Below are 22,087 nucleotides of genomic sequence, written 5' to 3'. Positions count from 1 at the left end.
TTGTCATCATGCTTGGTATTTACAGGCTCTTGACAGCTTCAGAGGAGTTAAAATTGATAGCTTTTTGTTCCCATATATATCACTTAAATGGGTGCTTAACACCACGGGGGCCTCAAGATGCATAAGACACAACTGTCCCCAGGTCCTTTATGGACCGAGGATAGAACATGTAAAATAATACACAGAAGAGAACAATGCACAGGCTTTATCATCGGGTGGTGTGAGGTAGGGAAGGGTGTGTGGCCTTGTTTGACCTCACGCTTCACAGCTATTCCTAGACACTGTTTTCCCTTGTGGCTGCGATACTTTCCGTGTTGACTCCTGTTCTCTCCTTCCGTTGTGTTAAGTAGAAAGTTTCTGAAAAGCCTCATCCGGAAGCAGCCGCAGGAGTTGCTGCTGGTCATCGGGACGGGCGTGAGCGCCGCCGTGGCCCCGGGGATCCCCGCCCTCTGCTCGTGGAGGGGCTGCATCGAGGCGGTCATCGAGGCCGCCGAGCAGCTGGAGGTCCTTCACCCGGGAGACGTGGCGGAGTTCCGCCGGAAGGTGACAAAGGACCGGGACCTGCTGGTGGTCGCACATGATCTGATCCGGAAGATGTCCCCTGTAAGTCTTTCCCAGACAGGCGCTTCCGGGTTCCCTGGGGTAACGTGGTTCTGGACCGGGTCGAGGAACCTGGGGCTCTAACACGTGCGCTTCTACGAGCCTCTGTCGTGCTCAGCTCTCGGCAGAGGGGGGGCTGATGAGCAGGTCCATTAGAACAGCACCTGTCTCAGTAGCAGTGATGCCAGGCATGCTGGGGGGGCCGGGGGGCCAGGGGGGGCGCGGTTCCTGAAGCAGCCCCTGCTAGCCTAGCCGGGACCTGAATCCGGGCGGGGGCATCTGCGATGTCGCCTTGCTGCGGAGTTTCATACTCCGTTAGCAGAGGGATGTCCTCGAGGTGTGTTTTGGGTGTAAGCAGGCCATCCACGGGTCTTCAGATGACAGGTGGTTCCTGCAAACTGCTGAGGATGGGAGAAGTTAGAGCCGCTTTGTCTGCAGGTGGAAGTGACCTAGTAGGGAGGGAGGACGTACAGGAGACCGTCACCAAGGGATGCCCTCAAGTCGGGCGCTGGTGCAGGCGTGGGGGTCCGCCTCGGGCAGCTGCTCGGCCAGGTCAGCCGCCGGGAAGCCACATGGCGTGGTAGAGGCTCGTGGCGGGCTTCTGCTCGCTACTTCTAGCTTGTTAAAGCACAGCCATCCTCTGAGAGTTTGGGTGGGGCAGGTGTTGGAGACGCTGCACAGAAAGCATGGAAAGGAGTCTGCGCAGTCATCAGGGAGCCTGGGAGAGTCTTGCTCTCTCTGTCTTGCTGCTCTGCTGTCTTCATGGCACGGCCTCTGCCTCGTGTTGTGGGGTAGCCTCCCCGCCGACCCTGGCTCCTGCCATGACGGTGTGCCTGTCCAGCGAGGGGAACACGGGGGAGCTCCTGCCTCCTCCCCTCCAGGGCCTGATGAGGGAGCCACATCGACCACGTGGCCGTGCCCGGCTTCCCAGAGCCTGGGAAGGGTTTTCAGCCGGGCAGCTCTCCCACGTGGGGGTCTTCTATTAATATGGGGCAACTGGGATCTAGGGCAGGGCTGGCCAGTTACAGCCCCAGCCAAACCTGGCCTGCCGCCCGTTTTGTAAATCCAGTTACTGGTACACGACCGCACGGGTCATTTGCATGTTGTCTGTGGCTGCTTTCATGCTGGGGTGTGGGGTCGAGTAGTTGTGACAGAGCCTGAGGCCCACAGAGCCTCAAACAGTGGCTCTCTGATCCTTTAAGGACGGGGTTGCTGAGCCCTGTCCTGGGGGGAGGGGCCGGGTCCATGGACAGAAGTGTGGGGGTGCTGGGCAGCACCGGGGGCAGGTGGGGGGCACGTTCAGGTGAGGTGTTTCATTCGGAGAGAGGCCAGCGAGGCTGGCGCTTGTTTAACCCAGTTAGAGCTCCCACCCATGTAAAACTTGCTAAACGGGAGTTAAAGCGAGGCCAGTCAGGACGGCGGGATTCCCCCACCACGCTGAGCAGGCTGAGCACGGGGTGGGCTGGGGGGCGCTGTATCCGAGTTGCCGGGAAATCCAGCAAAGCGCAGGAAGGGCGGCGAGGTGGGAAGCTTGTCCGGGGGACGGTTGCGGTGACAGATTATGGGGTGTCAGCTGCTGAGTGGGAGAAGTGAGGCCGGCGGGCTGGAGACCCAGGGTCCGGGGCCCTCGAGCCAGTGGTGTGCCGGCCTTGATGGGGTTGGGGCGGCCCTGGGAGCTGAGGTGCTGCAGGGTCAGACGGCGGGAGCCTGGGCCAGAAGTTCTGGAAGGGCCCCACTCTTGGGAGTGATAGGTGTGGGATGTGACCGGAGGCTGGGTGGCCAAGGTGGGACAAGGTCTGTGGGGGAGGCCACGATGCACAACGGTCATCTCAGTGGACGAAGAAACCAGCAGGAACTGTGACAGAAGTACAGCCGGAGAGACTGGGCGGCAAGCCCCATCCACCCCTGTCCTCCCAGGCCCGTGGGCGTGAGGGCCTCGGGGATGGCGAGGGCCGGTTTCCAGTGGTGGGAGGAGGGAACGCTCACAAAAGAAGAGGGAGATGTGGGGGTTTCCTGCTGATGGACCCACTGGGAACAAGGGAAGGGTTTCCGGGATTGGAGAGGGACATGAGAGTGTCAGAAAGGGAGGGCGGGGAGCCAGGAGCGCTCACACGAGGGTCTTGTGACCTGCGACATCCACGGGGACGGAGTGACCTCCGACGGACAGTCCTGAGGGCGGGCCGAGGTATTTGGTGTCAGTGCACGGTCCCGGCTCCGTCGACTGCTCAGCTGGCGCTGGCGGGGTGGCTGGGGAGGCTCGGTCTTCCTGGAGCGCAGGAAACCTCCTGACCCCGCGAGCCAGCCTCCACCCCACTGCTCTGCTCCCCTCACGGCAGGGCCCCCCAGACGGGTGTGTGCATTTGCTGCTGCCACATGCTCCCCTGTCCTCGTGAGCCCGGCCCAGCCAGGCTTTGGTCCCCGCCGCTCGCCCGAGGCGGCTCTGCTGCTCCACCCAGAGGCCGGCTCGCGTTCTCACCCCGCCGGGTCTCCCAGCAGCAGAGACCACGCTGGTTTCCCCTAACTGAGGCTTTCCTCTACAGCAGGACCTCTGCAGCGCGCAGGGCGATCTGAGGCCTCTCCCGTGGTCTTCAGAGCCTCCCACGATCTGGTTCCGGTCGCCTCGCCGGCTGACCTTACCCCTGCTCCTCTCCTGCGACCAGGGCCCCTTGCTCACCGTCGGACCCACCGTGCTGTTGCTACCTCGGTGCCTTTGCACTTGCTCTTTCCTCTGCTTGGGACGCGCTCTCAGAGGCCCCTTATTCCCTCAGTTCTCTGCTCAAACGCCCCTTATCAGAGGTCCTCCCTGGTGCCCTTCGGCCCATCCAGCCTGTGCCCCCAGCAGCACCCGGCTTTGTTTCCCGTAGCATTGGCCGCTACCGACGTATCGCTATTTGTCCACGGTCTGTCTCCCCCCACCAGGGTTTCAGTAAACTCGGCGAGTCAGGGTTTCCTTTCTTCTAAACTAGCACCAGAACATTGCTGCTTAGGTGCTCGGTACTTGCGGAGAGAGGGTGTTTTTAGTAACTTCTGTTCCACTCCTTTGTAGCGTACGGGCGACACCAAGCCCAACTTCTTCCAGGACTGCCTGATGGAGATTTTCGACAGCCTGGAGCAGCACATCCAGAACCCGCTGGTGCTGCAGTCCATCCTCAGCCTGATGGAGAGGGGCACCATGGTGCTGACCACCAACTACGACAACCTGCTGGAGCTCTTCGGGCAGCAGCAGAGCAAGCCCATGGAGTCTCTGGACCTGAAGGACAAGACGAAGGTGCGGGCTGCGGGCTGCGGGCTGGAGCGGGGCGGGCAGCCGGCAGGGAGAAGGCAAGGGGCTGGCGGGGGGCGGGTGGTGTCTGCGCTGCTTGGGAGGCGGGCTGAGCTTTCATTTGCCAGCACGTTAGTGACCCTGAGCCCTTCCCGACTCTGGACTTTGCTCACCACCCACCCTTGTCTTCGTTGTGCATCCTGTCCCGCAGGCTTCTCATGTGCGTGGACTCCTTACAGGCCTGGGGTGTGTGTGCGGGGGCGGGGGGTGCAGCTACGGGCAAGAAGAGTCACGATAAGCAAAATCGCCCCTGGTCCTAGTGCCGCGAAGCTTGGGTAGTGCCATCTCCTTGTTCGCAAATCGGGATTATGCCATATGCCATATGTAGCGTTTTTATCTTGATTTTCTTCCTTAATATTATACATTGAGCGTTCCGCTGTCGTTAAGCTGTGTTTAAAAGCATGTTTGTAAATGGCAATGTCATTGTCAAACCAAAAAGTAACTATTAGCCTTTCTCTATTATCGTTAGCATATTTCCACGATAATAAGTAACGCTATGGTGAAAATACTTATGCTTCCGTGTCTTTCTGTTTATTTCTTTAGGGAAAACTCCTAGAAGAGTTGTGGGGTCCAAGGGCCCGAGTGTTTTAGACAGATGATATGTTACCAAATTGCTTTCCAGAAAGATAGCCAGTTTAAAACTTCCATGAGCCACATGGGAGAGTGTCCCCTTCCCATGGCTTGCGAACGCATGGTGTCACCAGAAAACAAAACACATTTCTCCCATTGAGGTGAAAATTGGTGAACATTTTACATTTTTGTTTCTCTCCTTGTTAAGGTTGATCATGGTTTCATGTTATTGACTACATTTCTTTTGTGACCTGTTTGTGTCCGTTGCTATTTGCTTCAAGATTTTATGTCCTTACTAATACTGGGCACCCCCCCCCCCAGCCCCCGCTCTGCCCTGAGGGTGGTCTCCCACCCTCCTCGCAGGAACCCAAGGCCTAGAGATGGCGCCCCCTTGAGGCCCCGAGTAAGAGTGTGACTGTGGCCGGCTCAGACCCTGAGTTTCTCTTCTGCGGCTCTTTTCCCATCGCAGAGCTTGGCAGGTGGCCACGTGCTTGTGGGATAGCCCCCGGGGACGGTGCCGGTGCGGCCATGGGTCACACCCTCTCCTGAGCTGTTAGTGACACGTGAGGGGACACCTGCTCTCTACCCCCAAGACCGGTCCCCTCTTTGAGGCCTGCTTGCTGTTGGGAAGAGCATCTCTGGAAATAGGCTGCCAAGGGCTTATGGCGGAGGTGCCGGCCGGCCCATCTGTCCGGGTCGTACCAGCCGAGCTGCCGGAGTTTGTCCAGGTATCCGGCGCTGTGGGGACCGCCCGCCTCCCTGGCATGAGGACAAACTGCAGCATGTGGGATGTGCTTTTTTTTTTTTTTAATTTTATTTATTTATTTGACAGAGAGACAGTGAGAGAGGGAACACAGGCAGGGGGAGTGGGAGAGGGAGAAGCAGGCTTCCCGCCGAGCAGGGAGCCCGACGTGGGGCTCGATCCCAGGACCCTGGGATCATGACCTGAGCCGAAGGCAGACGCTTAATGACTGAGCCACCCAGGCGCCCCAGGATGTGCCTCTTTTTAAGGACTTTTGTTCTAGAGCTTGAAATCGGTATAGAGCTATTTGATAAGTTACTTTTTTTTTCTGTATCTCTTTTTTCTGGGTGTAAACACAACATATACACAGCAGGAATTAAAGCACAATGTGTTCCTTAGAAGGTATCCTCTCAGTCCCCTAAAGTCACCAGTCCCGAGAGTGTGTTGCAGCCCTGGGGGCTAGGGGTGGTTTCCGCCCGGCTGTCTGTCTCTGCTGCCGTCCTCTCCGGCCTGACGGGAGCGCCCGCCCCAGCAGCCCGCTTGCGCTTGGGCCCTGCGGGGAGCATTGTGAAGCGAAGCAGCTCCCTGTTCTCCCCGAGGTAGGTCGGAAAGACCACGTACCCAGTTTAGAGAGTTTCCTCTTCTGTTTTAAGTAACACGTGGTGTTCCCCTTTGTCTTGGCTTGATTTTGACAGGTCCTTCAGTGGGCGAGAGGGCACATCAAATACGGCGTTCTTCATATTCACGGCTTGTACACGGACCCCTGCGGGATGGTCCTGGACCCGTCGGGGTATAAAGATGTCACGCAGGACCCAGAAGTAATGGTACGGCCCGCCTTCGTTAGGCATTGGTTGTGTCCCTTGGGACGTGGTGGCCACTAGGTACTTGGTGGCCGTCCAGGCGGTCTCCTGGCCTCTAGGCCCGCCCGCCCCGCAGTGCACACAGCTGGCTCTGTTCGCAGCTGTGTCTCCAAGCGCTGGCGCCTCGGCCAGATGCCCCGGGCGGCCTGCGGGGCCCTACACCAACCATGCACACTCGCTCGGGCTGCTCCTGCCGCCTCCTGTGCGTGCATGTGTGTGCGTGTGCGTGTGTGCGCGCGCATGGCTTCAGGCACCTCCTTTCTCTGCGTGGCAATCTCTCTCACTTTCAAAACCTCATTTTACAGCTTCATTCTCTGGGAAGCTTTTTTGATATCCTGGAGAAGATGAAGAGTGGAAAAGCTGCTTTTCAGCTTTTTATAGTCTTTTATTAGCGCATTTAGAAACCCCGGTATCTTCACTGAGTCCCTGGTCATCTAGGGTCCGGCGCTCTGGTCCTTGTGCTGATCCCGGCCTGGGGCCCGGGCACGGCACAGGCGTGGCCCGGCGGGTGACTGGATGCCCTTGGGCGCTGAGAGAGGCCTGGGTGGACACGGGCCCTCTTGCTAAGGTGTTGGATGTCTGAAGCGGTGACTCTCTGCTGCGTGCCTGAGTGGCCCCCTGAATCTTTGCCATCCCCTTTGCCCTGCTCCCTTGGGTCACTGTCACGGGTCCCCTCCTCCCTCAGCTCTTCTGCCCTCACTCCCGAAAACCCGGTTCTCCTGACAGCAGCCCCCTGGCTCCCACCTGTGATCTGTGGAGACACATCAGTTCCCGAGCGTTGCATGTGCACAATTCTGAACAGAAACAAATGGAAGGTCCTTATTTCGTGTTTTAAGAATTTAAAATTATACACAGTCCCAGAAGATCTGAGTTGGGCTGTACCACAGGATGGGTGGCCGGCTGGCTGGGTGGGGTGGGCATTAGGCTCTCCTCACTTGGAAGCACATCTACACCGGACCTGACTGGGATCTGCACCTGTTTTCCCACCTGGGAGAGGAAGGGGCTCCCATGAGCGCCGAGCAGGGATGTCCGCTCAGCGTGGGCCTCTGTTTGCTCGCCTGCGGCGCTGGGCTGACGTGAATAGCACGTCTGGAGTGCGCGCTGCTTCTCTCACTCTGTCCCCGGCGTGGCTGGTGGGAAGGGCCTGTTGCTGAGCCACCTTCTAAAGGTGTAACCCGTAGCTGGCGGTCGGGCTGAGGATCTCACTGTCTTTCGGATGAGCGTTCCAGGCTCTTCATTGGTTTTTCCACAGGAAGTTCTCCAGAACTTGTACCGCACCAAGTCCTTCCTGTTTGTGGGCTGCGGAGAGACCCTCCGTGACCAGATCTTCCAGGCCCTCTTCCTGTACTCGGTGCCCAACAGGGTGGAGCTGGAGCACTACATGGTCGTGCTCAAGGAGAGTGAAGACCATTTCTTCAAGCACCAAGCAGACATGCTTTTGCATGGGATTAAAGTCGTGTCCTATGGGGACTGTTTTGACTACTTTCCTGGCTACGTGCAGGACCTTGCCACTCAGATCTGCAGACAGCGCAGTCCAGGTAGGGGGTTTTCTTTCTCGACTTCTCCAGGTACGAGACTGATTGAGTTCTTTCCGGTTTTTCCTTTTTGTTTTGAGATCCAATTTGCACACTATAAAATAAAACGGAGATGTAACTTCTGTACCACTAAATTCCCGAGCCCTCTGGTGATCTTAAAAAGGTTGTGTGTGCCAAATAGAAGGCCGGGGTAGTCGGTGTGACGGTGACCTCTGTGCACAGGACGTGAGCGCTTAAGGCTGTGCCGACAGCAGTCCGAGTTTATTCCTGTTTCAGACGGCTCACCATGCATCCAGTTACCTTAGCCAGGAGACCGCGCCCGCCAGTGTCCGCAGCGGAGACACCGAAGCTGGGAAAGCACAGAGCCCTCAGGTGCCCTTAGGCCCTCGCTGCGTTTTACAAGTTAAAACTGCAGAGGCACAAAATGATCTCATGAAGACTTTTACATCTTTTTGCACATAACATCTTTACCCTGTTCTGCTGCGTGCAACACACCTTTTTGAGTAATTCTCCTGGGCCCAGCTTTTGGGGAACTGCCAGGAATGACCAAGATAATGGAGCAGGTTTTAAATTGGTCATCCTGACATAGGGCAGTTAATGGCTTTAAGTTTGGGGTCCTAAAACATGGATGATGGTAGACTTGGAAAGGTCTGGACTGGCTGGATTTAATGACAAGAACCGAGCCCTGCTGCCCTGGGCAGGGGAACTGGGTCAGCACACAGCCACTGCACGTGCCCGCTGTGACCTCAAAGACTAGAGGGTGCCAAGATCACGGGTAACTGGATGCACACAGGGTCCAGTAGCGTCATATGTCCCCACTAGTCCTGGTCGGAACCGCCAGTGGCTAGCCTGTGGACCGGCGTAAGTTGCTTCTCCACGGAGGAGAGTAGAGGCAGGGCACTAGTCCGTTTCTGAGGCAGAGAAGGAGCCGGGCCAGACGCTCGCTGGGTCACACTCTGCTCTGAGTTTTACCTCCTTGAGATCTTCATTTTCAGTCCCAGTATCCACGGCCACTTAAGTAGGTGATTTGACAGGTGGTGAGACCAGCTCAGAGAGGTCAATCACTTGCCCAGGTAGTTCCCAGAGATTTTGGAGCTGGGACTGGAATCCATTGTGTCCCAAACAGGCCCACGGGCCTGGCTCTGGAGCGGGGCGGAGGCGCTCCCCATCCTGCCTCTGCACACACGGCTCCCCGGAGGACCAGAACCTCATGGACCACCCGCGTGGGCGCGGGGCCCTGGGTGCCTTCCTGGCCCACGGAGGCCGCATTCCCAGACCCTGGCAGCTGAGTGGATCTGGCAAGCTGTCGGGGCCGAAAGATCTTCTGGACTTATAATCTGTGACCGGGTCCTTAAGGACATTGTCCTTACGTTCGTGAAGGACCTCTCCTGACTGGAGAGGTGGTGTCCTGGCGTTGACAGCTATGACCGCGACAGCGGGTGCCCTTTCTCCCTGTGTGCCAGGCGGGCCCAGCTGTGCCGCGCTCCACGCGCTGACCCCCCCCCCCGCCCCCGGTCCTCACGCTGACACTGGTTGGAGGAGAGGGGGGCGCTCACCGGCCTGGCATCCAGGTTCTCGGTCACTGTCGCGCTGCCTCTTTGAGCAGGCCTGGCCGCTGTCCCCACCGCCAGCTTGAGGACAAAGAGCCTGTGAAGTCTTGGTTCTGCTGACTGTTTTCCTTTCTTCTCCAGATGCTGACCGAGTGGACAGCACCACACTGTTGGGTAAAGCAGATCTTGATTTTTACCAGCCTGGTTTTTGCCTACACATTCCATTATCTTCCTGCCACTGTAGAATTGTGAAAGGGTTTCTCACAGTAAATACCTAACCTGTCGTAATCCGGCCCCACCAGAGATGGGGACCAGCGGGGCCTCGTGATGGTCCCTGCGACAGTGGAGGGATTAAAAATGTGTCCCTCCAGCGGGGAGGCGCAGCGTGAACATGGCTTGTGTGCTGGCACCTGAAAATGATTTCCCGTCCCACAAGCAAGAGTTGCAGGGCAATCGCAACAGGATTCGAGTCGTATTTTACCACGGGGTCTGCAGTGTAGTAGCTTCGTCCCGTCCCCTTCCGAAATGTTCATTGCAAAGGTTCTGAGCTTTCGTATAAAATTTTCCTGCGTGCTGCTGGTTGGCAAGGTGAAGGTTCTTGTTGCTAGGCTCAGCTCTGGCTGTCAATGAATCACGAGCTAGGACTGCGCTCGGTCGCGGCACCGTCCTCCTGTCGGTGGCCCTGGGGCCTCGGCGCCAGGCTGCCCGCTTCGGTCAGGCAGGGGGCGGGGGGAGAGGAGCCTCTGGGCGCCGCCTGGTGCTCGGCCTTCAATGTAGGGACCCCGCAAGCATCACGCTCCGCTTTCCATCTCTGCCTCCTTGCCCTGTGGAGGGACACCTTTATTATGTCACGCTGTCACTTGCACGTGCCTCCCACGTCCATCTTCTCTTTGGGACAAAGCGTCCCCTGTGGCGTCTGGCAGGGGTCGGGGGCCGGTGCCTCAGTACAGTCAGATTTATAAATGGGTCCTTGAAGGGTGGATTCTGGAAGAGATCAGCTTGTAAGTAAAGGGTTTCCTCTTTCAGGGAATGCGTGTCAGGACTGCGCCAAGAGGAAGCTGGAGGAGAACGGAATGGAAGTCTCCAAACGGCCCCGCCGGTCGGATGCGGGTACGGTGCTTTCTCTCTTTTTTTTTTTTTAAGATTTTATTTGTTTATTTTAGAGAGCGAGAATGAGAGACAGCATGAGAGGGAGGAGGGTCAGAGGGAGAAGCAGACTCCCTGCCGAGCAGGGAGCCCGATGCGGGACTCGATCCCGGGACTCCAGGATCATGACCTGAGCCGAAGGCAGTCGCTTAACCAACTGCGCCACCCAGGCGCCCGGTACGGTGCTTTCTCTGCGGCAGGACCCCCGCGTGGTCAGGGGGCTGGCAGGGTGGCGGGCGCGGCCTCGGCCGGGAGCGCGTCTCGGTGCTGGGGGTTGTGCGCCAGGCCAGCAGCACGCCCTCCGGGTCACCTGGTTTCACAGAGCGCATCTGCCACGCGATCACGGCCAGTTCCCCGAGCAGCGCCGGTGGCTACTCGGCGGTGCCCACTGTCCCGACTTACGTCCCCTCAGTCTCCAGAAAATACCACTTCAAATCCTGTTTCTTGTTCCCTCCGTCAGGGACTGAGATATTCGGAAACCGATTATCTAAGTGGATCAGGCCCGTTGCCTCCGGGAGGGGATCTGGTGCCGCTCGCCCAGCCCGGCCTCCCTCCAGGGCCCAGGGCGCCTCATCTCTAGCTGCCCAGGTCGCGGGTGGGACTCCTGAGTCTGCACCGGCCCCTCCCCCAGCCAGGCCACTTCTCTGTGGGCAGTGCTGGGTGCGTGGTCACGGCCCGGGCCGGAGCGAGCCCCCCGGTCTGCTTGTCGGTTGTCTTAAAGTTGGAAACAAAAGCACTTACTTTATTAAAATAGTGCAGGTATTTTTTTCCTGGTTCACCGACTTGCGTGCTGCGTTAAAACGGGACCGGAGTCATTTGCAGGATGTTCTCAATGTCAAGGGCAAATGCATTTTTTGTTTGTTGCATGTTGGAGTTGCTGGTGTTGCTTTTTATTTTTTGAGGAGTTTCTAGATTTCTGTTTGCCTTGTCCAAAAAATCAACGTTTCGCAGTGTTTTTAACGTATCACTCTCTCGGTCATACCGCCCGCCCCCCTTTCCCGAGACCCTGACCTTCTGCTCCGCTCCAGGCCCGAGCTGCCCTCCCTGGCCTCCTGGGCTGCTGCTGGCTCTTCTTCTGCCCAGGCCTCTCGGGGGCTGTGACAGCCCTGTGTGCAGCGGACTAGCTCCCCAAGGCCCAGGGTGTCTGCAGGTGTCTTCTCGTGGTCCTTACTCTCCATGCGTGGTCGGAGTGTGGGGTTCTGCTTCCTACTTTCCCGAGGGACTCCGCTGTCTTACGGGTCTCGGTTTCCTGTTGGGAGAGAGTCTGTTGGCAGCCCAGTTCTCTGTCACCTGTAGGTGACCTGTTGCTTCCCTTTCTGGAAGCTTTTAGGATCTTCTTTTTTTTTTTCTCATATTCAGGAATTTGATGAAGGTATATTTAGGTGGAAATCTTTTTTATATACCTGGCTCAGTTTTCAGTGTTCTCTGTCTTCATCAGCGATCTCTGTATCTACAACAGACTGTTTCAACAGTACATGTTCCTCATGATGTAGAAGAAAAATGCAGTGTCCCAGCACTGCTCAAACATTACCCACCACCCCGAGGCGTCATTTAAATGTTGAATAACAGGTACCTGACATGTGACATGCTTCATAGCCCTAGAAATTCTTAGTGGGTTGTCAGGTGTTTAAGGGCATTTTGCTTATGTTTTCTTATTTAAAGTAATAAAAAGTTAACTCTTATCTGAAAATCCTCAATCCCAGTGTTTTCAGGAATGGAGTAGAGTCAGATACAGGGAAGCCCTTGGTGTCTCCAGAAATTTGAAAAGAGATCACAATCATGGCCAGAGGGGTGGGGGGGAGATGCTATGAAAGAGAATAAGTCAGAAAAGAAGAGCTCCCAGAAATTAACGGTAACGCTCTCAAAATAAAAATTTAACCCAAAGGCTACAACATAATTCTGAGAACCTCCCAGAAAGTTTTTGAAAAGTTAAGGACTGAAAATGAACATGAAGGCATGAGAAAAACAGCAGAAATCAATCCAGGAGGTCCAACCAGGACGAAATCAAGGAGGAGGGAACAGAGTCAAAAGAAACAATCGAGGAAACCATAGTTTTCTCAGGACCGGAGAAGCAAGGAAAAAACTGAGCGTTGTGGGCAGAGTGTCGCAGCTGGGTAGGCCTGGCGGCAGGAGGAGATGGGAGGGAGCCTTCTGGAGGACGCTGAGCCACCCCTGCAGCAGATCCTTCGACACACACACACCTGTAGGCGGAGAATGCCGTTTCAGGGGCATTTCGAATATAGTTCTTTCCAGTCTTTGGCAAATATTTGGAGTGTGAATTCAGCTAGTAAGGACATCTGTAAGCAAATGAAAATGAAAAAAATGAAATGAGCGCTTTGATTGTTTTCCTCCAGGACAGGTGGTTTTTCCCACTGGTCTCTTTCCTGCCCCGTGTTGTCGCCCTGTCTGGGGCCGCTCGGTCACTTGTGCGAGTGAAGAAGGCAGAGCCCGTGGTGTTGCTGTGGCTGCGTATGCGCGGCTCCCCCGCCAGGGCCGCCCCTGGGCGGTGGGGCGCTGTGGCCGGCGAGCCAGTGGGGCCCCAGGGGATCCCCGGGTGCCTGCGCCCCAGGCAGGCACGTGTCCTCAGGGAAGCCCTCTGGGTCCCCGGGGGCCAGAGAGCGCAGAGGAGTGTGGCCAGCTGCCGTCCTCCCTGCCCTGTGGTGGGCTCCTGCCATCCGCATGGTGATATGGCCCCCCAGTCGGGTGACCGCTCCCCGCTCCCGGTCCTCTAGGAAGGGAAAGGGCTACATCCGGGCGTCGAGATTCCTTGATGGTTGTACGAGTCCCAGAGCCATGTCTATAGGTGGCGGTGGCTGCTTCCGGATGGGGTCACTTTGAGAGTGTTTAGCGTGGGAGAAAAGCCGTAGACAGTTCCTGAACTAGAGATCCTCCGCAAACACTCCTTTAAGCTGAGTTTTAACATTTTCGTATTCCTTCTTTTTGTTGTTGGAACAGATGATGCTGGAGGGTCTTGAAATCTTTAAAACCAATAAAACCTGCAACTTGAAAACCAGCCTTCTGTAACCGCAGTGCCATAACCCAAACGATGAGGAATGTTCGGAGAACTCCGCGGGGGATCTCTCCCTCTGACCCGTCCCACACCCTGAAGAGCCGTGGGGCTATGCGGCCTCGAGGGCTGCATGCAGGTCCCGCTGTGGGGGGTGACTGCTTGGGAGGGGACGCGCACCCGGCAGGTGGCCGCTGTGCGGCAGGCGGCCAGCTACCTCAGGGACCACGGGCGGCGGGAAGGGGTCCCGGGCTCCGGGCTCCCGCACCACACACCCCCTTTGTCAGGGTGGTTTTTCTAATAAGGGGAGGGTGAGGACTGTCCAAGCAACAGTAGTTGCCAAAGAGGAAAAAAAACCACTAGACACTTAAATTTTGTAATTTTTATGTGGAAACGTCTGTTACCGTGGAGAAAAGCTTAGCGTTGTCGCGTTGTTGAGTAGTAAAGCGGGAGCCGGTGCTGGTTGGAGGCGCTGCATCTGCTGCTGAGAATGGGATGTTTTGAAAAAGAAAGACCAGCTCAGCGGGCTTCTTTGGAATTACCTGATTTTAGTGACTTCAGCTCCTGGAACGGCAGGCCTGACCTCGGCGGAGGGGCCCCGGACGGCAGCTCAGTGCTGGCCGGGTCCGCACACTGGTGGACAGCTGAGAAACGACAAGTGGAGCACAAGACCAAGACTGCAGCTTTTAGTTAGAGTGTAAATTCCAGGTTTTCCGAGTTTTTATTCTGTGGGGTAAGATCCAGCCTTTCTGTTCGTCTCTTAAAAGTCTCTTCCTCCGGCCCCCTTGGGGTTCGCATGCAGCGAGGCAGACAGAGCCTCTAGAGGGCCTGCGGCCGTGGGAGCGGTCAGGGTCAGCCAGGGGCAGAAAGCAGCACGCCGGGAGCCGCTCCGACCGTGACCCTGGCGGGGACCCTGCTCACTTTCCTTTTCAGAGGCTGCTATTTTTGATGTGGTTTCTTGCCCAATCCCATGACACTCCCCATCGAAGGCGCTGGAGCTCCCCCAGGTAGAGAGAAAGTTAAGAACAGAAACCACAAGGTTGGGATGTGTTGTGAATGAGAGAGAAGCCAGAGACCCGCTTAAGACTTTTTTTTTTCTTTTTGAAGCATGAAAAATTTTATGTTACTCTGGTCATAAATAAAATTTTAACTTCAACTTTGTGTGCTCAACTTTAGTTATGACAAGGCTTGATGTGATGTAGTTAATGAGAACGTTCACCCTGAGTTATCAGTTGTGAAGTCAAGTGACTACTTGAATGTGTTTAAGTTTTTTAAAAAGCAAATATTTAAGTTGTTGGTTTTGTAAAGACACGTTTACAAAGTGCAACCAGGGATGAGTGAATCTGAAAGTTGGTTAGACACAGGGTAGACAAGCATGGAAAATGATGTGGAAGAGGATATGAGACTGGAAAAGTGGAACCAGCTCAGGATGAGCGTCGAGTGCCTTCTTGCTGTCATGAACGGGGAGATCTGTGGTCAGTTCTGCTAGAGCTTGTATTAAAGTGCAAATGTCTTTCAACAGGATTGATCTGTCAAACAATTTGAGCATCACTCATTTGCTTGGGTGTGATTTTGTCGGTGAGAAACACTGGCTCCGGGGGGGTGGGGGTGGTGACGACAAGAAGGCCCTATTGTAACAGCGCCCCATCTGCATCCCTCCATCATCCCGTGGTTGGCAGGAATGGGGGTGCGTGGTCTCACAAAACAGACCGTACTTTGTGGGATCACTGGGAGTGAGAACAGCCCAGGCAGCGATAAGGGACTGCTCTGAGCTCATGGGGCCCTACAGGGACATTTCAACGTGAAGTTGGATGTTTTCCAAGGCAGGGGAAGTCTGTGATTTAGAGGGTATTGCTGATGGTTTCTTAAAAAAGGTGCGGAGGACAGATCGAGTGGCTTCCGCTTGCTCTGTGCGGCTGCTAGAGCTTGGCGGGGTGAGGGCAGGAAGCGTCTGTGTGGCTGCGGTCTACTCGCTGGGCACGAGGTGCCCTGAGTCTGCGTGAAGCGGTGAGTGGTAAGCGGCGCTCACAAGTGATGGTTATTTCTTCAGGCCTCCCCCCCCCCCCCCCCCGCACCGTCCGCAGGTGGGCCCAGTCTTCAGTGAAGACCACCAGCACCTCAGAATTCTGTTTTATTCCATGTTGTGTTGCTTTATTTTTATGTTTACGTGTTTACAAACCCTTGTGTGGAGGGGTGACTTTCAGTAGATCACAGTGAGGGAGCTACTCTGCTAGGTACAAAATTTTAGTCCATCTTGAAATGGAAATGAAGTATTATTGCAAATGTGGCAACTTCCTTTCCTCCCCATAACAATGTAAGTAGAGAAGTCAGTTGTTAGTTACTTGGGAAAGCCTGTGTTCTTCAATATTTTGTTAACAGAAATTATACTTAGAGAAATTTAGATTTCACTGAGGCAGACATAGTTCAGTTTCACCTTAAAATATTTTGTTGTTGTTGTTTCTATAATTGTAGTTTGGAGACATTTGAAATTAGAATATTCTTTATTGATATTTTCAATATTGATAACATCCTCTGAAATAACTTCCTATGAAATCCAGGTTCTATGCCCTGTAACTAGTACGTTTGAGAACGAAGAGTTTCTCTTAAAGATTACTTAAGCGTACAAGGCAAGACCTGAGTGAAAATAATGCAGAATTCAACATTTTTCTGACTGGCTTTCAAAATGGCAGTTGAAATTAACCATGCAACGCTAAGGGGGCCTGAACTTGGACGGAAGCGAGCTCCAGCATCTGGTAGGTCGCAGTGGCACTGGCCGCTCAACTGCTCCCGCACTTGGTTGTTCAGGAGCAAGGACTAAGCACTGGTGACCCTGACCTGCCCGACTGTCCTGTTGGCTCGGGGTCACTCACGGTCCTAACGCAACTCTCAGTTTCTTTTGCTTTCTCGGTCTTCGGTGTCTGGATACTGAGAAAGATCCAGGGTCAAAACTCGGCTGAACATGCAGTCATCTTGCTGAAATGAGAGAGGACAGCAGAGGGTCAGCTCTCTGCTTGGGGACGAAGTGTCATCAAACGTCAAGGAAGGGCCACTAGGGAACCTGGATTCGCACTTAAAAAGGGGCCTCCTCATAGCCACTGGTCTCCGGTTAGGTCAGCTTCCCGCTGGTGTGTTCTCTGGTGAAGGTGCACGTACACGCCAGCCCAGATGACCGCGCTGAGGGGCTGCTGACAGTAGGCACGAGCGTCCCACGGGCAGAGGTCACGCGCTGCTGCAGGAGGACGCTCGCTCCGCGCTTGCCACACTCCTCACCTTCCCCTCACCCGCCTCCCTGACCCGGAAGCCCCAAACCCTTTCTCCTCAGTTTAGCCTGGAAACACTGTAGAAGCCCAAGTCCCAGACAGCCAGCCCTGGGATTACTCTTCACCAGGTGTGTCTGCTGTGCGCGTGTGCGGTGCACGCGGTAGGAGCGGTTTTTCTCGTTCACCTGCCTTTGCCAGTCTGATTTACAGAGAACCTAAGATGGGTAGAGGAAAAAGATCTTTTTGGCTCCCCTACGCTGGGATGAGAATTTCCAGGGGTCCCCTCACATCTTGGAGGCACAGGAAGGGAAGTTAATTTTTATCTTAGTTTAAATGAAAACTCAGGAAGTAAAGCCTAACTGTCCCCAAACTGAATGATCTGAATGAGCTGCTCTACTCCGTTAGCTCAGGTCAGTATTTTGAACAGCTTGAGAAAGGTGTGTGTGAATTCTAAGTTACTATACAACTTGGAATGTCTGATCAACTGGTTTTTTCCTCTGCTCCTTTAGTGCTACCCACAATGCATTTGTTTTGCCTAAAACATTCAAACATTAGAAAAATATGAAATAGGATATTAATAGTTTGCTGTGTATGTTAGCACGTATCTTTAACTGTTCTGCAAGTTTTGATTTGCTTTTTCACTTAAAGCATATCTTTAAAATTTCTGTGTACTGCCATAGAAAAATACGAGTTTTTAAAATCTTACTTGGTTTAAAAAATCATTTAAGCCTACATTTATCAACTCCAGAAATCAAACCGTATCTCCAGACTCCACCAGTACTTGTGATGAGGTGTCAGGAAAGAACTGAGGGACACTTCTCCTCTCCCCGTTGGTGGTCTTTACCTCTGGATAGACGCCTATCAGTGCATCGGCTTTGGAATAGAACTCCTCTTTTAGGGAAATGATTATCATCTGAAACTGCTCTTGCGTCTGCTCTTTGATGTAACTTGAGACCTGCGGGGAACACAAAGCCCACGTTTCACCAGCAGGGAAAGGCCTCGTTGCTGGGCCCCTGGACGGTGACTGGGCCTGTCTCCGGCTTTGCCCATGGGAGGTGATAAGGCACTTGCCTTTCTGGTAACTCAGTAAATCCACTGTAACTGCAGAAATGGAAATAATTCAGATTCTAAAAAGGTTAGTAAAAAAGTTGTAAATCTTACTAAATCTAGCATCTAAAACTTTAAGAATGTTTTTAAGAACAGAGCTCTAACTTAAGATACCGTCAGGTGAAAATGCAATCAGCTTTCATAACAAGATAAAAACTGCCACTCAGACACTATGTGGGAAAGGACAGACTGGTATTTAAACTTCCAATTTCCTGTTTTGCTAACTTAAAGCCAGAAGTGGGGAAAATGGCATTATATATGTATTCATAACCATAATCTAATTATTTGGTTAAAGTTGAACTCAGTGGCTCCTTCAGGAAGCTCGAATCCAAGGCATGAGAATATAAGAACAAAATGGACTCTGGAGAGAAATGAGTCTTGTTGAACAAACTGCTCGGAACCCAGAGAAACATAGGGAAGAACTTGGCCACAGTTTCACAAAACGTCTGCCAACTTCCAGCTGGGGTAAGGGGCCAGAAGGGCTCTTCTCTGTCTGCATCGGTCCCGACTGCACCAGGGCGGTAAGGACGCAGCTCTGGAAGCAGGTACGGCAGCCCTGGGTGGGGAGCAAGTCACTAGCTCAGGTGAGTGATGAAGAGGGGAAAGTGCCCTTGGCCAAGAGGCTTGGATCCACAGGCAGAAGGAACTCCATCTGGCGTTCGAGGCCATGGTGGCCACTAGGATGCAGGACTGTGAAGTCCTAGGATGCTGTCAAGAATGGAAGGTGAGGCAGAAGGGACGCATTTGGCTTGGAGTGTTACCTGTGGTAAGGTAAATGGGGCACCCTGAGCACGGGACAGAGTGGGAGCTACTTTGGGTTTGGTCCTCCTCTATTCGCTCATGCTCAGTAGGGCAGTGGAGTGGCCAGGAGGGTAAATTTCAAGGGAAGACTGGAAGTTAAAAGGATTTTCATACATAGGATGGGTGCCAACAGAAGAGTCTTAAGTAAGAGTCTCTGGAGATGGTGGTAATACAAACATCTAAATTTTGCTAGAAGACACAGATGCCTTAAAAAACACAGTCCACAAAAATAGAGCCCCACCCCAACATACAGAACGTGGGTACAAAGTACCTAAAGTCACCTCTTCAAGGGAGATTTCTCCCAAATGAGTCAGGCCATCAAGTCCCATTAGCCAATGCACCTCGGCTGGCATTCAAAGACAACAGATTTTCTGTTGCTCCCACGTCTTCCTTCCCTGGTTACTCTGAAATCTGGCAGGTCCCAGAAGGTGGCTCTTGCTGTCCTCCACAAGGTTCAAGGGACTGGGGATCAGCTTTCTACATTTTGGGACTGTGGAAGCTGACAGGCTGTCCTTAGGCACTCGGTGCCCTGTGCAGGAAGGGTCAGAGGAGGACAGCTCGGGATGCGCTGAAAGAAGACAGGCCCCTCAGCTACAGCTCCGGCCCCTCCCAGCAGACTCAGCCGACTGAGAAAGCAGGCGGGCCAGCTTCGGAGACTCAGCCTGCCAGGGTGGCACTGAGAACTGAAGACACCGCTCTGAGAAGGACTCCTTAGCCAAGCTCACAAGACTAAGTGTATAGCAGGATGCCAGCTTCCACTGTGCCTGGAATCGGAACCAGGAGTCTGATTCATCCATCTCCAAAACGACGGCTCTGGCAGTAGGACCATGACACCAGAGTCCGTGGGCTGCAGCTGTCCCGTCCCTCGGCAGCCATGGGCCAGGTACTGCCAGTGATGGACTCCGCGGCCTTTGGTCAGGCCTCCATGGCCGACTCCGTTCTCATGTCAGAAAGTCACAGTGGCGATATGTGGCTTCAGTGTCCTCTTTCAGGGGGCTTTTTAGATCTATGCTCTCATCTTGAAGGCTGACCTTAACTTGAACTCCCAAGAGTTAAACTGTTTGTTTCCTTAGTTCCCTCGTCTCAAATACTGAGAAATAGGATCATGAAGTGCAACAATCGGATTAATTTTAATAAATGTGGGGGGGGGGGCAGAAGTTTGAACTTTAATTTCTTTGGAATTTTATTTAGAAGTGTTATTTTTAGACTTTATTAAACAACTGATTTGGTCCTATTTGCCACCGGGCCTCTTGGTGACCCTCTAGGTCCCAAAATCTAGATCTGGGGACAAGTTACCCACTAGCAGTGCTGTGGATTCAGTAAAACAATCCTCACCTGACTCCTATCCTGATTCCCTAATAATTCATTGAGGATCCCCTAAACCTCGAATGAAAACTGCCCCAAATTTTCAGATATTTAACTTAGATTTGACTTTTAATCAGCAATTATCCAACAAACTGTGTGTGTTCAGGGTAAACTGTCTTTCTGACCAGAACATGATCCTCGAGTTGTAAGTGATCTACTAGAAATTCAAAGCAGAAAGAAACTGACCTTGCCAATGTTCGTGTTGTCCAGAGCTGCATCCACTTCATCTAACACAAAGAATGGAGCAGGCCGAAAACTAGAAAAAAAGTTACACTCCAGTAAGTTACAGCTTTCTATTAGGATTAACAGTATTCGGGGTAAATAAGATACATCATCTTGAATGCTTTAGCCTCAGTCACCAATGATCCCAATGTGCAATGTTCAGTCCGTGTCCCCCGTGACCACTGCAGGTGGCATTTGGGGTTGCCCCCGGCCTGTGGCTCTGACATCAAGGATGACCGTCTGCTCCCCTCACCTGACCCACCACTCCTTTCATCTCTTCCACCAACTCCTCTCAGTGCAGTGCCCTTGGGGTGCAGTGCTTACACACTAATTAGTTCCCCTGGTGATTTCATCTCTTCTCAGGGTTTCAATATCATCCATGTCTTGAGGGCTCCCACACTTGCCTCCCTTGTCCAGCAGCTTACTCGACAGCTCCATGTGGGTGTCTAATAAACAGCTCAAGGTCATCCAAGATCCCGCTCCTCACCTTCCACTCCAGAACTACTCCCTCCAGGGGTCTTCCCACTCTAGTTGATTAGGGGTCATCCTGCTGCCTCCTTCACACCCCACACCTTGTCTGCTCAGCCTCTGCTCTCACCCTGGTCCAGCCCACCCTCATCTTCCACCTTGATTGTTACAATAGTTCCCCAGCCCTGTGCCTGCCACTGTTGTATACAGTCTGTTCACTACAGATGCCAGGCTCTCTCTGGCCTCAGGACCCTTGCACTTGCTGTTCTCCATGTCTAGAACATTCTTCTCTTAGCTATCTGCAAGACTTACTCCCTTCATTCCTTCAAATCTTTGCTCAAATGTTGCCTTCTCAAGTAGGCCTTCCCAGGTGAGTCTTTAATACTGCAAACCCTACCCTGCTACTGCTACTTATGATCTCCATTCCCTACTTTTTTTTCTCTGTAGCATCTGTCATTTCCTGATAGTCTATATGTTAGAGAATTTAGTTTACTAATATACCTTCTCATTTGTCTTCCCCAATAAAAATGAAGTCTCTGAGGCAAAGATTTTGTTTTGTTCACTGCTGTCTCTCCAAAGCCTACACCGGCAGCCCCGGACACACAGTAGATATGTAATATCTGCTGAATAAATGGATGGCAGTGACACCTGGTACTAGTCCTGTTCTGCTGAGACTTGCTCAGCACAGACTCGTGGTTCGATTCCTGCGGCCTGCTCTCCCCAGAGTCTGCTGGCAATGCTATTTCCTGTTCCTCTCCTGTAATGGCCTCTTCTTTATCCTTGGGAGCAGTAAAAAGCAGCTGGAGAACCTAGGCTGATCTTCCTGGTCACGAAAGCAGAGAGGCTGCATCATGTGCACCTAGATCTTCATCTAAGGATTTGCATGTTGAAAGTCAGTTGCCCTAATTTTAGCTTACGTTTTCTTGATTTACTTCAACTGCCACCATTGGAAATGAGGTCAAACATTTTTTCAGAAGAAATACTTCACTTAACATTCTTTACATAAACACAGGTCTGTGAATAGGCACTAAGAAAATAATACAAAGGTCGGGAGTTTTTGTTCTGTTTGGGTTTGTTGTTGTTAACTGTTGGCAATCCTGATGTCATATGTGGCCATTCCAGTATTTCTTTTCTTTCTTTCTTTTCTGTAAAGCTGGAATATTAGTAGCTACTGGTAATTATAGAAAATTAATGAAAATCTAAGACTGAATTGTGTGTTAGATTTGCAGTCTAAATTATTATAGGCCTAGAAATAGAACCCAAATATTGTCTGGCTAAAGAAAACAGTTCTGTATCACATATGCTAAAACGGGTCTTTTGTAGGAGGGTCCGTTTGGGTTCTGCCCTGATGCAAAATCAGATAGCTCGCCATGGTCTTACCTGTGCACGGCGAACAGGAGGGCTAATGCAGCCACACACCTTTCTCCCCCTGACAGATTGTCCATTGGCATGAACCGTTTGCCTGGAGCCACGCAGTTATAGCTAATTCCCTCTAGGTAAGGCTCTTCTGGGTTCTCTGGGCTAAGAAACGC

At 53.2% G+C, this 22,087-nt stretch overlaps 2 protein-coding genes across 19 annotated transcripts in view; one reads left to right on the top strand and one right to left on the bottom strand.

The window, feature by feature from the left end:
* FAM118A (family with sequence similarity 118 member A) overlaps positions 1–22,087 on the top strand; it is a 43,129-nt gene that overhangs the window by 11,607 nt on the left and 9,435 nt on the right. For 10 of the 18 annotated variants that reach the window (XR_010411273.1, XR_010411272.1, XR_010411271.1 and 7 more), the window contains 6 exons: positions 348–603; positions 3,647–3,868; positions 5,930–6,058; positions 7,347–7,632; positions 9,321–9,353; positions 10,206–10,289. Coding sequence is in view for 3 of the 18 variants with exons in the window: in XM_064590492.1 (XP_064446562.1) it covers positions 348–603; positions 3,647–3,868; positions 5,930–6,058; positions 7,347–7,632; positions 9,321–9,353; positions 10,206–10,289 (1,010 nt within the window). In the remaining 15 variants the exon portion in view is untranslated. Of the gene's footprint in view, positions 1–347; positions 604–3,646; positions 3,869–5,929; positions 6,059–7,346; positions 7,633–9,320; positions 9,354–10,205; positions 10,290–13,280; positions 14,489–22,087 lie in introns of those variants that run through there. The other 8 variants (XR_006790537.3, XR_010411276.1, XR_006790539.3 and 5 more) reach the window with 4 other exon arrangements.
* The window catches only part of SMC1B (structural maintenance of chromosomes 1B), a 67,366-nt gene continuing 61,449 nt past the window's right edge, over positions 16,171–22,087 (bottom strand). The window contains exons 22-25 of the mRNA XM_045872346.3: positions 21,936–22,087; positions 20,052–20,121; positions 17,437–17,547; positions 16,171–16,305 (exon numbers count right to left, since the gene is read on the bottom strand). Coding sequence (XP_045728302.1) covers positions 16,219–16,305; positions 17,437–17,547; positions 20,052–20,121; positions 21,936–22,087 — 420 coding nt within the window. The 3' untranslated portion in view covers positions 16,171–16,218. The remainder of the gene's footprint in view (positions 16,306–17,436; positions 17,548–20,051; positions 20,122–21,935) is intronic.

The sequence above is a fragment of the Mirounga angustirostris genome, unplaced genomic scaffold, assembly GCF_029215605.1.
Source record: "Mirounga angustirostris isolate CCGP_5_RB_7025 unplaced genomic scaffold, mMirAng1.0.hap1 SCAF_5, whole genome shotgun sequence".
In the NCBI taxonomy this organism is placed as follows: domain Eukaryota; kingdom Metazoa; phylum Chordata; class Mammalia; order Carnivora; family Phocidae; genus Mirounga; species Mirounga angustirostris.
This window is presented reverse-complemented; position numbering and strand designations above follow the sequence as displayed.